Source organism: Medicago sativa, chromosome 8 (assembly GCF_051527215.1).
Source record: "Medicago sativa cultivar Bolivia chromosome 8, Bolivia_mono, whole genome shotgun sequence".
NCBI lineage: Eukaryota > Viridiplantae > Streptophyta > Magnoliopsida > Fabales > Fabaceae > Medicago > Medicago sativa.
Window position 1 is genome coordinate 83,652,474 of NC_140756.1, and position 15,279 is coordinate 83,667,752.

The 15,279-nt window shown below is 30.9% G+C and overlaps 2 protein-coding genes and 1 pseudogene across 2 annotated transcripts; 2 read left to right on the forward strand and 1 right to left on the reverse strand.

The window, feature by feature from the left end:
* The first annotated feature begins 1,928 nt into the window (after positions 1 to 1,928).
* Positions 1,929 to 2,148, forward strand: LOC146902370 (U2 spliceosomal RNA; annotated as a pseudogene).
* A 2,186-nt stretch (positions 2,149 to 4,334) lies between these two features.
* Positions 4,335 to 5,703, reverse strand: LOC146902371 (small ribosomal subunit protein uS17-like). Its single transcript, XM_085739184.1, has 4 exons — positions 5,568 to 5,703; positions 5,402 to 5,442; positions 5,185 to 5,285; positions 4,335 to 4,647 (listed from the first exon to the last, which is right to left on the reverse strand). The coding sequence occupies exons 1-4, from the start codon at positions 5,574 to 5,576 to the stop codon at positions 4,511 to 4,513; spliced, it is 288 nt and encodes a 95-aa protein (XP_085595310.1). The 5' UTR covers positions 5,577 to 5,703; the 3' UTR covers positions 4,335 to 4,510.
* A 6,911-nt stretch (positions 5,704 to 12,614) lies between these two features.
* Positions 12,615 to 14,764, forward strand: LOC146902372 (small ribosomal subunit protein uS17-like). The gene is made up of 6 exons (XM_085739185.1): positions 12,615 to 12,702; positions 12,800 to 12,840; positions 12,942 to 13,042; positions 14,060 to 14,204; positions 14,291 to 14,380; positions 14,515 to 14,764. Exons 1-6 carry the CDS (start codon positions 12,691 to 12,693, stop codon positions 14,606 to 14,608), a joined length of 483 nt encoding a protein of 160 aa, XP_085595311.1. The 5' UTR covers positions 12,615 to 12,690; the 3' UTR covers positions 14,609 to 14,764.
* Positions 14,765 to 15,279: the final 515 nt, after the last annotated feature.

Genomic DNA, 15,279 nt, shown 5'->3' on the forward strand with positions numbered 1-15,279 from the left:
CAAAAACACACCAAATCACAAGCACTTTTAGAGATTGACAGTGCACTCATGTTAAAAATTAATCTATGATGTGCTCGTTTAATAGGTAGATTATTTCTGTCAACATGATTGCATGATTATCGGTTCTTATATATATATATATATATATATATATATATATATATATATTACTAATCTTGGCAACAAATAGATATTATCGTTAACACCAAAAATGTTATGTTCACGGGGACGGGCTGCATCTACCGTTACAACCGGCAAAGCAGTTGCATGTAGCCTTTGTGCAAGGCAAAGAAAATTAATCTATGATGTGCTCGTTTAATAGGTAGATTATTTATGTCAACATGATTGCATGACTATCGGTTTATATATATATATATATATATATATATATATATATATATATATATATATATATATATATATATATATATATATATATGGGGGCTGTTAACTTGCACCCACCTAAAAACACTAAGGTGCAAGTTAACAAACCGCACCTACTAGTTATTTACCAAAACACCCATGTTTTTCTATTATAAACAAATATTATTTATGCCATTTACAAAAATGTCCTTTTAATTAAAATAAAGTTCAATAGAGACAAAAGGGTGTTTTAGTAAAGTACTAGTAGGTGCAGCTTGTTAACTTGCACCTTAGTGTTTTTAGGTTGGTGCAAGTTAACATTTTATATATATATATATATATATATATATATTACTAATCTTGGCAACAAATAGATATTAACGTTAACACCAAAAAGGTGGATAGCTCAAATTTATTTGAATACACAAATATAAGACAACTATGGTGTTTGAGAAAGGAAGGATGCAAGCACACATGATCAAGAAAATGTCGTGATCGTACAAAGGTTACAAATGAGCTTATATAGGAAGCTCTACAATGAATATTTTGGAGAAAAGAAAACCGAATCCCTAACTAATTTCGCTTAGGCTAACTAACCAAAAACCGATTTTCGAAAAAATTCTAAACGAAATTTTATTTATCTAATAAAGATACTGAAAATTAAGAGTGAGCCCGAATTGGTAAATTGAATTAACTAAAGAAAAATCTTAGTAAGGTGAAACTCCTTGAACTTGTGCCGATAAACAAATTAAGACTTCAACTAAGAAGATTCCTCGCTGCATTTGCTGCGAGTTTTTCTTTCCAAATTCTTATGCAAACTTTCTTTAACTAAGTTCATCATTATCTTCCTTTCCTTTCTTTTTATTTGGTTTTACGGTTGAACTCATTGTAGCTCTTGGAGTTTGTGTGTCCGAATGTGGAGTCATCTCTATTCACCTTTCACATTTAAACCAATGCAATAATTTCATTGTTCTCTTATGAGCTAAGTGCTCCCTAATAAAGCCACTTCAAGAAGTACATGCACAATATACGATTGTACCATTTTATCTCTCTCCGTGATAAACTAAGATCATGAGCCGGATCATCGAAATCTAAGTTCACCACGGGCTAGCCATCGATACCAAAACGGACATCACCCCAAGTTCAACCATCAACTTTCCGAAACGGGCTAGCCATCCTTTCGTCTTCGCTTATTTCTCTTCCCGGCTCCCAAAGTGAAGCTTCTTCACACTTCTTTGCAATAGAATCATTGGCTCCTCCTTATCACTAACATGCTTCTCCATCACCTTGGAGTAATTCAACAATTCACCCTACAAAGTAGCAGGATAAGAGATTTGTATCTGGAAATTAATAAACATACAAGAGATCATATTTGTCGGTGGATTTTGACGTGTTTGGAATCGATTGTTAGTCTCGAGTTCGTACTAATATTACAAATACTTCGATTGCGATTGGTAATTGAGAATTGTATGTGCACGGGTAATTGGCTAAGTCCCACATCGCTCGAAGTATGAAAAGCACGCAAAGCCTTGTTATAAAGTTAGAATTTCTTCACGGTTTAGAGCATACCTTTCTCGGCCTTTTGGCTAAGATCAAGTGTAGTGCCTTTTGGCTAAGATCAAGTGTAGTGCCTTTTCTTATCGGTTTAATATCCGATATGTGGATCATTGGTTCACACGATATTAAATTACTTTTTGAATGAGAGTGTCCACTAAAGTAGCTTGTTGCTTGGACTCTCGAGTGTCGCTCATGCGTTGCACTATAGCATGAGCTGGCCCCACCAAGTTAGTTCAAAGTTTTTGATTTTTGGTTGAATTTTTGTTAGCCTTTAACGTCATTTTTTTTATTTCCTAAATATCATGGTATGGTATTCTTCATCAATACGTTAAACCTTAATTTGTTCTGATTTTAATTCCGAAGGTTCTCAATTATTCAACATTTGCTATTTGCTATACATTCTGAACCACGTAAGAGTTTTTTTTAAGGGCTTGTAGAGTTAACATTCCATCATTTGCTATTTTTAATAACTCAGCCTTATTTTGAGTTATTCAATATTCTCTACTGCTTAATTTGTGCTACATATTTTGAGACACATGTTGAACCTCGTAGAATTTTCCAAAAAATAACTTATAGACACACTCAATTTAAAAATATTACACTCAATTTTACTCTCTTATTTTTATACACAATTTTGAATTCTTAATTTTAACCACTATATTTTACTCAATAATATTTCATCTTACTACTTCAAATTTGTTTTTGTTCATGTCAAATTGATCCTAATCAATATAGTTTTCAACGTCTCTATTGCATTATATGATTGTCAACATCCTAATTCTATTCTTTCTTCAACAAAAAAAATCCTAATTCTCTAAATTTTCTATTTTTGTCATCACTGAAAAACCCCAACGTGTTTATGGTACCACCAACCAACTCTATGGTGTAGAGTTTACTCGGTATGATCACGAACCACCGATAAAGTGTATGTTATAATGTCGAGTTCCACAATTTTCAACTCAATTTTGTCTTTTAAAAAGATGACATTTCAAAAAGGAGATACATTATGTTAAAAAAAAAAACAGAGAGAGCTATTCACAATGGATAAGGATGCACTTCTTATTGAATCATGACTCGGTGTTTTAAAGGATCCCGTTGTGGAAGATGGTAAAAAAATGCAGACAAATTTTGGTGAAAAATCGTTTTCAATTAAAATCTGGATGACGCCGAGTAAATGGTCTTGTTCAAAAAATTGGAGATTTGTATTTAACAAAACTCTACTTTCTGAAACGCTTGATAGACTCGACCAAACTTTGAGTATTCTCTATTGCTTTTGGAAGTAAATACTAAGTTTCCAAGAATGGTGAATGCTTTCTCTGAAATTTCCTTCAACAAGGTCAATTCTAAAAGGATAGGTGATGAAAGAGTGATATGAATACTCTCTCTAACACTCACTTTTTATTTGGATAAACTCATGTGGATCCTACATAAAATGGTGAGACTCACATGAGTTTCACCCAATAAAAAAGTGAGTATTAGAAATAGAGTGCTTCTAGCATTTCTCTTGCTACTATTCCATTAGAAACCAACGACCTTGCATATCCTATGACACGTTGCATAGGACTTGCAACACGAGTTTTTGCATCAAATTTTGAGCATGAGTTAAGAACGTCTTTAAGAAATAGAAAATCTAATAAAGTATACGAGGGAATGTAATGTTTGGAGTCTTTGTCAGGGTTCGAACCTCGTACGCTTTGCATATATTATGCATTGTCCCTACCAACCGAGGGAATGTAATGTTCAATATAGAAGACAAGGAGGAGACCAAGTAAGCATGCAAATTCACTTGTTATTTATTTATTCATCTTCAAGGTGTCAACTCTTCTAGGCAGCGTGCATAATAATATTTTCTAGCCTCCAATATGGAAGCCTTGTTCTTGAAAGAAAACATGTATATGTATCACGTCCTGAGTTCCCTAATGCAGTATCACTCCAAAGAAGCAAAACATGTTTAGACTAAGTCAAAGACAAGCAAGGTTGAAACATTTTCTTAAGAATAAACCATCAATTTTGTCTTTCAACTGTTACTAGGCTAAATTTCACATTAACACTCTTGTCGTTGCTCCACATAGGTCAAAATATGTGGATTCTCATAGTGGCTCCGCTTCACCAATTTCTTGTACCAAAAATAGAATAATATACAGGCATTTCATAAGTTGCATACTCTAATTTTTACTTATTCTTGGGATAACATAAATGTAAGTGTTCTTTAAGGCTACGATAAAAAAAAAAACAAGAATTCATGCATTTTAAAATAAAAAATTGGGCGCAATATGTTTGACATGTCTCCTAAAGAAAACATTTAATTATAATGGTTAGGTAATTGCTTAAAATTATTGAGGTATAAGCATATCTAGTGGGTAACCAATTCAAATTATATCATTCATAAACCTAATAATTCAGATATATCAATATTATTAAAGAATTGAGGACTCACATTTGAGTTAAAAGCAAAGTTGCACACTAAACTCATAACATGCTAAGTATGTATTGAACTGCAGTGTTGTACAGCAGAGATTCATATAGAAAAATGAACAAAGAATATAAGAAATCTGAAACATAATTATGTTACTTCCATTAGCTAGCTAGATCAAAGTTCTCCTTCCTTAACACGGAAGCAAGGTGATACATGAGCAGGAATGTTCGCATACTTCTTAATAAAGTGAAGATAATTCCTCCTAAGAATAATAGTCCTGTTCATCTTAGCACTGTTGTCAGTATCGATTCCTGTTTTAAATAAACATACACTCATTCAGAAAGAAAAAAACCAAGTCATTTGGTATTGGAATAATACTAATAAGTATAACAAGAAGATGGTGACATGAGCAATGGTGTGAAAAGATTTTTAACTAGGTATATTTAGATTTTAGAACCATCGACATCTCTAATCAAGAGATGGATTTCAAAAGGTAAATGGATTACGGCATGTTATTTTGTTTGCTAGGTTACAATTTGCAACTATTTACCAATAATAATGCATGCATGATAAAAAAATCAATGCATTTACATTTCTTCAGTTAAATAGATTTCAAAAGCTTATTATTACCAAACAATTCATATAAAAAAATTACACACTTCTTTTTATCATAATAGAAACAACTAACTAAATTAGCCTATACATTCAAGTACATGGTCTACATCATATGGAAAATAGTAACTCGTCCATTGCAGGTTCAGCCAATTATTGCGAGTAAACCTCATTTTGATCCTTAAGTGTTTTAGGTGATGTCATTATGGTTTAAATGTATTGAGAGCGAGAGATACCTTCGGTTGCTTCCCTGGAAGATTTAAATCCAAGACCGACCGGTTTCGAGAAGGGATGTCCTTCTTTTCCTGGCCTCTTTCCCTTCCCACTTACATTTGAGCTGCCAAATTCAGCCAAATAACAAACAAATAAGCAACAAAAATGCATCAACATCACAATAAAAAGAAGAAGAAAGTAGTAAATAATTTTGGGAATATTTAAATTTTGAATATATACCATAGAAACACTTTAGGTTGCTTCAGAAAAGCCTTCTCAGTCTGTAACACACAGATTCAAAACAAACAAAAATAAAATCAATGGAATATTCAAACAGAACTATGAACAATTTGAAAAAGGAGAAAATAATAACATTAGAAGAAAAAGGAAACATGAAGTAGGTTACTTTATCCATGGTGAGGTTTGACAATTTCGCATATGAGAATCGAGTTTGTTTAGCCGCACTGAAAAAACTCTCAGAATTTGAGAAACCCTAATTTTTAATTTGGAAAAAGAAAGCTATGTATATATATATATATGGGATAGGATCAAATGACACCGTGTCAAATAAAATTTGACATCAAATCCTATCCATTAATATAGTTTTAATCTAACGGCTCTAATCAATTTGTTAAGTGCTCAAATGCTTGATTAAATGAGCCACCTTTTAATTTTAGAAATAATCTATTATTTCTAGACATATAATTGTTTGAGCTTTTTATTACTGGTAATATAATATAAATGTTTGAATGAATTGCCTCAAAAAGAAAATAGTTTGATCAATTGATTTCAATTTTTGTGAATTGAAGGACAACACTTGAAGGTTTTTGAGAACTTATTGAGCTATGATGAGAGGGATATCCCATTAGTTACAAAGAGAGGATGTGGTCCCCGACTATTCAATATATCTTCAACAATAAAGGAAAAATTAAGTATAAAAATAAAAAACATATTTACAATTAAGGAAGGAAATCACCCTTCAAAAAAATAAGGAAATCATGTGAACACTAGTGACTAATTTTGATCGTTTGATTAAATCAAAATGGAGGGATAAGATTTGGTGTCAAATAAAATTTGACACCTTGGTGTCAATTGATCCTATATATATATATATATATATATATATATATATATATATATATATATATATATATATATATATATAGAGAGAGAGAGAGAGAGAGAGAGAGAGAGAGTTGGGATCCGTTGACACCCGGTGTCAACGGATTCGTTGACACCAAATCTCAACCGTTTATTTTATTTGATCAAAGGCTAATAATAGTGTCATGTTTTTATTTATTGTTTATCCTTTCTTTCAATCACACATTATTATTGTTTTCAATTATTATAAAACCTAAATTGGAAACATGATCATATCATGATCTTTTTTTTTTTTTTTTTGACGTTATATCGTGATCCTCATTATTCTCTTGCCTGCAAAATTAAAATACTCCATAACTAAATAATTAAAATAATTCTGATATATTATTGTTTGGAATGAAGTGGAAATATTAGTTGGTAAATCATTAACTATACGTATATGAATATAAAAAATTGTTAATTATCACAATTTTATTTCGTGAGTACCCTTTCTCTCAACACATACTGTAATTTTTTCAATCATTGAAAAACACAATTTGTTAATATTATTCATGGTTCCCTCATGGTTAGCTCCTCGCATCGATTCCTGGCCATGAAGACAATTTATGCCATATTTATGAAAACAATAGAAATTGAAGAGGAAAGTATTAAATCTAAGATTCCAGAAAAGTATTTTTGATGAGTTTCAATTTATTTGTGAAATTTTAGGTTTGACATATGATTTTCTGAAATACTCTAATTCGTTGATCAATTATAATTTCGAAATACATTTTAGCCTAATAAATCAAAACTGTCCCTTAGTATTTGAACCTGGAGAATAAATTGAAACGATGAAGAATCTGTAATTTTCATTTGGAATAAGAGACAGATGGTTAAGATGGGGAAATATGAGTAATCATCATAATAACGATAAGAAAAACCAGAGATAATAAAGATCGGGGAAAATACGGAAAGTAATGATCACGTAAGATCTCAAGTAAATAAATATGAGTCTTTTGATCGAATAAAATAAACGGTTGAGATTTGGTGTCAACGAATCCGTTGACACCCGGTGTCAACGGATCCCGACTCATATATACATATATATATTAGATTGTTGACCCGTGCGCCGCACGGGTCGAATAAACTGTAATATATAAAAGTAAAGTATAAGAGATGAAATAATTGGTATCCCGTGGTATAAATATTACTTTTGTTTCTTTAAATTTGTTCCAATCAAAATAATCTTTCTTTACCATAGTCTATCTTTATGCCTGTGAGGACTAAAAAGAACAATAAAAATAACAAATGTAATAAACACTAATGTTTTGGATATATTCAATTTCTTATATAAGATTTGTTCATGAATGTAAAAAAAGTATTGAATATGAAGTCAAAATAGAGATTTATGGTTTATGTTAAAAAAAATAAAAAAATAGAGATTTATGCTACTTGGAGAAATTGAATTGTTTTTCTAGGCAAGCAAACTTATCATTTCATTAAGAATAAAATCATGAATACAACTTGTACCAAAAAAAAAAGTATGAACCTCGAGAAAAATCATGGAAAGGTAAAGAAAAAAGAGGAAAATATTAGGGTTTTTATTGAGGTAGCATGGATAATCACAAACTAATGATGCAAATTTAGAGCAAAAATTTTAGTGTTGAGGATTAGCATTTAACGATGCAAATTTATAGCCAAAATTTTAGGATTGAGTTGTTGCAAACCTAATAAGGGACTAGTGGAGGGAAAAAATTAGGTTAAGTTGCTGCAGACTTAACAAAATTAATAAATAAGGATGCCTCTTTAATTGTTCGGATGTCCCTTGAAAATCCTAAAATGCCCCTATTGGATCGTAACTTTCAACCCATTCGGATTCCGGATCACCGCAGTTGGGGGTTACGATATGATATGTTTCTATCATAAAATATCATAAAACCTCACTTAATTATAGTCATAGTTTTAAAACTCGGCTCAAACATCGACTCGGCGGGGATACCGAGTTAATGGTTAAACTATTGAGCTATTGGTTGAACCGGATTAAATCGAATAACTCGGTTAGATGGCCTAGTCTTAAGATTAAATTTTTATAGGTATTTAACAGAGTAAATTGGATTGAACCAATGACTCAACCACTTTTTTTATTTTTATTTTTAAGTAGACTCGGCCACTAAAAAAACTAATATGTAATATATATATATATATATATATATATATATATATATATATATATTAATATTTGCATAGCTATGTATTATTTTTTAAAGAGTATCGCTATATTTTGTTGAAAGGAAATAGATTTAATTTTGTTTTGCATATATATTAGTATTAATATAACATGTAGATCTTCTAAAAAATATGATATGAATATTATTTTGTTGGGAGAGATGATATGTATATTATTATTATTTTTGTGTAAATATTATATTTAAAAATAATTTTTTTATTAAGCAAAACGATGTGTTCTTCCCAAGGAAAAAATGAAGATGTAATATACATATATATTTCATTGATTGATACAAACAAATAGTTGGTGTAATGGTTAACCGTTAAATGATATTTTGTCTTGTAAATATAAGTTGTTACTTTTGTTAACAGGACATTGTCCAATGTATGGTGAATTTATTATGAGGTTTGTTTAATGTTGGAGTCTTTATATTATTAAATTTATTGTTTTTATAATAGCGGCGTATTTGTTAATAACAAATCGACAAAAAAATATTTTAAAAAATAGATGGGCCAGCCCGCCAACCCACCGGTTCGCCTTTAGGCGGGACGGAGTGTGAGTTTGAGCCCACCCTCTCAAGTTGGCTCGTCCCGTCCCGCCCCGTTTTTGACAGACTAATAGCGGGCTAGGCCTAAACGGGGCAGCCGACCCGTATTGCCATCCCTAATATTGGTTCGTTGAGTCAACGTTAGCCTTTGGAGTTACTTAGAGATGGCAAAATCTTGTTAGAAGACTCTCGAACTATAAATAGTTCATATTGTACATTTCTCATTTTCATCACTCAATATATGAGATTGAGTGAATAAGCAATTTCCCCGAAATTGTAAGTTTCATCAATTACCCCCCGTAGTTAACGAAACATCAATTACCCCCCGAAATTGCATAACGTTAATCAATTTACCCCCTCCGTCAATTTTTCTCGTTAACCGTTTACGGTTATGATCAATTACCCCCCTGAAATTTTACACTTATGTGCAAACAATTACCCCCCGAAATTTTACACTTATGTGCAAAATGCCCCCGAACTTGAAAAAAATTGAAAAAATTCTGGAAAAATATTAAAAAAAATTAAAAAATTCTGGAAAAATGAAAAATCAATAAAAAAATTGAAAAAAATATTAAAAAATTCTGGAAAATTGAAAAATTAATAAAAATAAAAAAAATCTGAAAAAATTTAAAAATTCTGGAAAAATTAAAAAAAATTCTGAAAAAATTAATAAAAATAAAAAATGATTAAAAAAATAAAATAATCTACTAAAATGAAAAATAATGAAAAAATTCTGGAAAATAAAAAATATTTTGATTAGTATATATGTCAAAATTTTGAAATTCTGGTTTTTTATGTATTTTTCGAAATTCAAATTTTGATTAGTATATATGTCGAGCTTAGGTTTTTTCAGTGTATTTTTTCCCTTATTCTCGGTTTATAAATACACAAAAAGTTCCCGGTTTATAAATACACAAAAATTCCCGGAAAAAATACTAATGAAAATTTCGAAATTTCGAAAAATACATAAAAAACCTAAGCTCGGTTTATAAATACACATATTTTTCTCTTATTCTCGGTTTATAAATACACAAAAATTCCCGGAAAATTTTTGAGAAATACTAATGAAAATTTTTTGAAATTTTCATTAAAATTTCATTAAAATTTATTTTCCAGAATTTTTATTTTTGAGAATTTCATTAAAATTTAAAATTTCAAAAATTTCATTTTTCCAGAATTTTAATTTTTTTAGAAATTTAGAAATTTTATTTTTTTTCCAGAATTTTTTAATCTTTTTTATTTTTTTAGAATTTTTTCATTATTTTTCATTTTATTAGATTTTTTTTATTAATTTTTTCAGATTTTTTTTTATTAATTTTTCCAGATTTTTTTTCATTTTTATTAATTTTTCAATTTTCCAGAATTTTTTAATATTTTTTTCAATTTTTTTTATTGTGTTTTCATTTTTCCGAATTTTTTTCAATTTTTTTTTAATTTTTGAAGTTCGGGGGCATTTTGCACATAAGTGTAAAATTTCGGGGGGTAATTGATCATAACCGTAAACGGTTAACGTAAAAATTGACGGAGGGGGTAAATTGATTAACGTTATGCGGTTTCGGGGGGTAATTGATGTTTCGTTAACTACAGGGGGTAATTGATGAAACTTACAATTTCGGGGGGGGGGGGAATTGCCTATTCACTCATATGAGATTTGATTAAAATCTTTATCTCTCTCGTTCGTCTTGTAAGATTTTCTCTCAAGATGGAGTAAGAGCTCTTTTACGACAACAAAGAACACGGCTAGCCGTGAATCATCTAGTACCTCATCCACAAGATTTGTCACAAGTTCCTAATAACGTTTATGATGTTCATGCTTCTAATGGACCTTCGTTTGTTGCAATTACTCTAGTTCTCACGCATTCAAACCAACATACTTCGGCACGGCTCCACGTTTTGCCCTCTTGGCGCCAAGAACAAATTTGATTTTGTTGATGGAACGATTCTCGTTCCTACTCATTTCTATTTGAGCCACAAGGCTCATACTCGATGCAATATGTTGGGAACATTCATGCAATAGGAGAACAAAGCATCTCCAACGGGAAGTCCTTACTTAACAAGGATCACTCCCTCGTTAAGGATCCCCATTGGAGGAAGAAAAAATGAGTTCCCATTAAGAACGAGTAACTATATAAGGACTCTCTTTCCTAGGAACGGGTCTCACGTTTAAAAGAAGTAATAAAATATGTACTATGTGGTTCCACTTACAAAAGAAGTAATATTTTAATAATTAATAGTTGGTTTGATTTCAAAAAAAATAATTAATAGTTGTTTTAAATATTATTTTTATCTATTTATCATCATTTTAAATAAAATGTAATTCATGCAAATTATTATTATTATTTTTTAACGAAGGAATGTAAAATTTGTAATATTAATTTTTCCATTTTCAAATTATTAGCAAATGTGGCAGAAATTTAAGTTCATACGAATAAATAAATATTTTATAATTTAATTTTTTTTAAGGATTATAATTAAATATTATGAGGTTCCTTCAAAAAAATATTATGAGGTAATTTATAATTTAATAAATAATTTTTTTTTAATGATGCAAAGTTAGTGGGGCCTATTTAAGTACTTTTCATTGGAGTCTTATTAGTGTACTCTCATTGGAACCATTGAGTCCTTAATAGATACTTTTATTAAAATATTATAAATAAGTGATGTGTAACGTGAGGTCCTTTTAAGGAGTCACTATTAAAGAACTACCATTGTGGATGATAAAATATTATCCATTAAAAAAAATATTATAATGATAAAATACCATGAGCTTTTGTAAGCGAAACAATCATAGTCACATAAAACATTCAAAATAACTTTTTTTTAAATGACTTTTCACTCATGTGTGTTTGGATGGGGGAATGTTTTGAGGGAATGTAATATTACGTGGGAATTCAAATATTTTGAGGTGAATTTCATTGTTTGGATGAGGGAATGTAATATAATGTTGAAGAAATATAATTTTATGCGGGAATTCAAATATTTTGCGGTAAATTGCCTAGAATTTTAAATTCTTTAAAATTTTCAAATTACCTCATCCAAACTTCACCTATGGTCGTGATTTACTTGTGATGTTTTCTTTTATAACTAAAGATACGAAATATATTGTACCAAAAAAAAAAGATACGAAATATCTTGTTACTTATTTATGGGTAATAAAAAAATGTAATTTCTTTCCACGACATAAAAATACGAAATGTAATTACTGCTGACTAAATGGCCACATAAAACGTTTATCTTTCCATCTAGTCTAGGGTAGAATACTTGCTACACCTCTTGTAAGTTGCAAGAAAAAATTATGCATTGTACTCGTACTTATCTAGCTTTAAATAAACCATAAAATAAATAACTTTTTTCTATCAAAAAATATAGACATGCTTATTGTTTATTTGAAGGTTGGATCGGGTAATTTTGGTATAAGAAAATATTTGAAAAGAAAAAGAGTAATAATATTGAAAGAATGGGGGTGTGGATAATATTCCCCACCCTTCAAATAGTAATATTGTTGTTTTTGGAGCATTGTAATAAAATCGGGTTCATTTTTGCCCCGGTCCAGTAAAATGGCGAAATAAATTAGGGTTTCTGAAATTCCATCAAATTTCAGTGAGAGGGTTTTCGAGTGCGGCGAAACACACACACACACCTTTCTCCTCTGCGAAATTCCGAAGCTTCTTCACCATGGCTGAACAAGTAATTAACTTCACCTTCCTTTTTTCCCGTTGTTTCATTGTTCTTAATTCTGTTTAGATCTTCAATTGATTTTTTTTGTTGAATTTGTGTGTTACAGACTGAGAAGGCTTTTCTGAAGCAACCTAAAGTGTTTCTATGGTATGTTCAATTTAATATTGTCAAAATGATTTACCCTTTTTTTCCTTCGATTTGTTGTGATTTTGATGCTTATTTGTTTGTTATTTGATTGAATTTGGTAGCTCAAAGAAGAGTGGGAAGGGAAAGAGGCCTGGAAAAGGTGGAAACCGCTTCTTTAAATCCGTTGGTCTTGGATTTAAGACTCCCAGAGAAGCCATTGAAGGTTCCTTTTTTACCTGTGCATTGTGAATTTATTGTGATATTTTATTGGATCTGGTTTATGTCAATTATTAAGATAAGAAATGAATCACAAATAGTCAATTTTGTAGGTCTATTATTATCTCAATTCGATTGTTAGTTTGCAACACTATATCTAAGCTTAGTGTTTTGAATGTTGATTTATGCTTGTCATACTAGAAAGCATGTTAATGTTAGAATTGTGTGCAATAAATGTTTTAATTGGTGGTGAATTTGACAAAATCGCAGTGCCACTGTGATTTTGTTGAAATTCAAAGTATAGCCTTTGAGTTTTGCCATAATGGCTCTCTTGATTTTGAGAAATGAACCACCTATCAAAGATTAATCTTCCTGAATGATGAACCTGCGATTGAAGATCCATAGTCTTTAATATATGATGTTTTAATATATGATGTGGATCATGTGGCTGAATTTATTATTGGCTAGTTTTAGTTCTGTAAACAAGCTTTTGATTTCGAAACCAGGGATTTGTATCATGTGTTTTAGATGTGAACGATTTTTACTATGATATCCAATCCAACTTGAAAGTATAGGTCTACATTTTGCCGAAATGTAAATGCATTGATGTTCTGTCACGCAATCATTATTGGAAAATAGTTGCACGTTGTAAATTTGTAACCTAGCTAACAAAATAATAAGCTGAAGTTCTATGTACCTTTTGAAATCCATTTTGTATTATAGAGTCCAATGGTTTTCGATATCCCTAGTCATAACACTTGTTGTCATTGATCGTGTCATGCCATCATCTACTTGGTGTACTTTACATAACACTTGTTGTCATTGATCGTGTCATGGCATCATCTACTTGGTGTAATTTTATCACTCCAAATCCAAATGACTTTGTTGTTTCTTTCCGAATGTGCATGTTTATTTCTGCTTCTAATCGAAATCCAAATGACTTTGTTGTTTCTTTCTGAATGTTCATGTTTATTTCTGCTTCTAATCGAAAGCCTTTTATGATTTTTTTTTTTAAAAAAAATAGGAACCTACATTGACAAGAAGTGCCCTTTTACTGGCAATGTTTCCATCCGGGGCCGTATTTTAGCTGGAACTTGTCACAGTGCTAAGATGAATAGGACTATTATTGTTAGGAGGAATTATCTTCACTTTATCAAGAAGTATCAGAGGTATTTTCCTCGATGTCCTGTTTTTATTTGCACTTGGAGAAACTTAAATAATAATTTCATTTTTTTTTTTTATGTACTCTATTTAGATATGAGAAGAGGCACTCAAACATTCCTGCTCATGTATCACCCTGCTTCCGTGTTAAGGAAGGAGATCATGTTATTATTGGGCAATGCAGGTGAGACTCAATAGGAGGGTCCTTTTTCTGTGTATTAAATTATGATCTTTTTGTGTGTGTGTGTGTGTGTGTGTGTAAACGGACTATTGATATAGATGTATGTCTGATTGGTTTTATTTGTGCCATTTCATCAGGCCTCTCTCCAAGACTGTGAGGTTCAACGTCTTGAAAGTGATCCCAGCTGGTTCATCCAGTGGTGCTGGGAAGAAGGCATTTACTGGAATGTGAGATGTGATAAGAGTAATTCTGGTTTCTGTATGGTGACTAATATAAAGACCTGTTCAATTTTGTTTTGCTTTTTAAGTTAAATTCTGTCGTTGGATACAAGTTGAAGGATTTAGATTTTCATTATGGTTATTTAATAGCAGTAGCATTTATATTGAATTTTGGCTTCAAACAAGAATTACCTTACCTCACGTCTAAAAAATCAAAAAAGACGTCTCAATTCCTGATAAGAAAGCGCTTGTATTTTGACTGTCATAACTTAAGTATGTGTATGCAAAATTAATCATTGATTTTGAAATTTATAATTGGTTTTCAAACTAACAATGGAGTCGTTATTTTACTTCACGTTCTAATTGAGGATTTCAAATTAGAGAGGTAGTCACTATTTTGCCACTAGATTTAGAGGGAGATAAATTTATAAGAGCAATGCTGTTGACACAAAAGTTTGCATGCGAGCGGGTACATACACTGCCACACACATTTATTTGTTCACAATATATTCAAATTCTTCGTTACCATCGTTACCAGTTTTCAAAATAGCAAAACTAATTAAGAGGGTCCTTGTTTCTGGTGGTGCCAAAGCCACAGAGATTGCCTGCCTCTCGGTCGCCACAGAGATGGTAGCAAAAGAAAGTGTGTCGCTCGCTCCTGTCCATGCAAAGCATGCCACTGCT

Excerpts from the sequence above, each read along its gene's own strand:
- LOC146902372 (XM_085739185.1), top strand. Across the intron at positions 13,043-14,059 it reads TCCCAGAGAAGCCATTGAAG|GAACCTACATTGACAAGAAG; the intron begins GTTCCTTTTTTA and ends TAAAAAAAATAG. Across the intron at positions 14,205-14,290 it reads TTTATCAAGAAGTATCAGAG|ATATGAGAAGAGGCACTCAA; the intron begins GTATTTTCCTCG and ends TACTCTATTTAG.
- LOC146902371 (XM_085739184.1), bottom strand. Across the intron at positions 5,286-5,401 it reads CAACCTAAAGTGTTTCTATG|CTCAAATGTAAGTGGGAAGG; the intron begins GTATATATTCAA and ends TGAATTTGGCAG. Across the intron at positions 4,648-5,184 it reads TTCCAGGGAAGCAACCGAAG|GAATCGATACTGACAACAGT; the intron begins GTATCTCTCGCT and ends TATTTAAAACAG.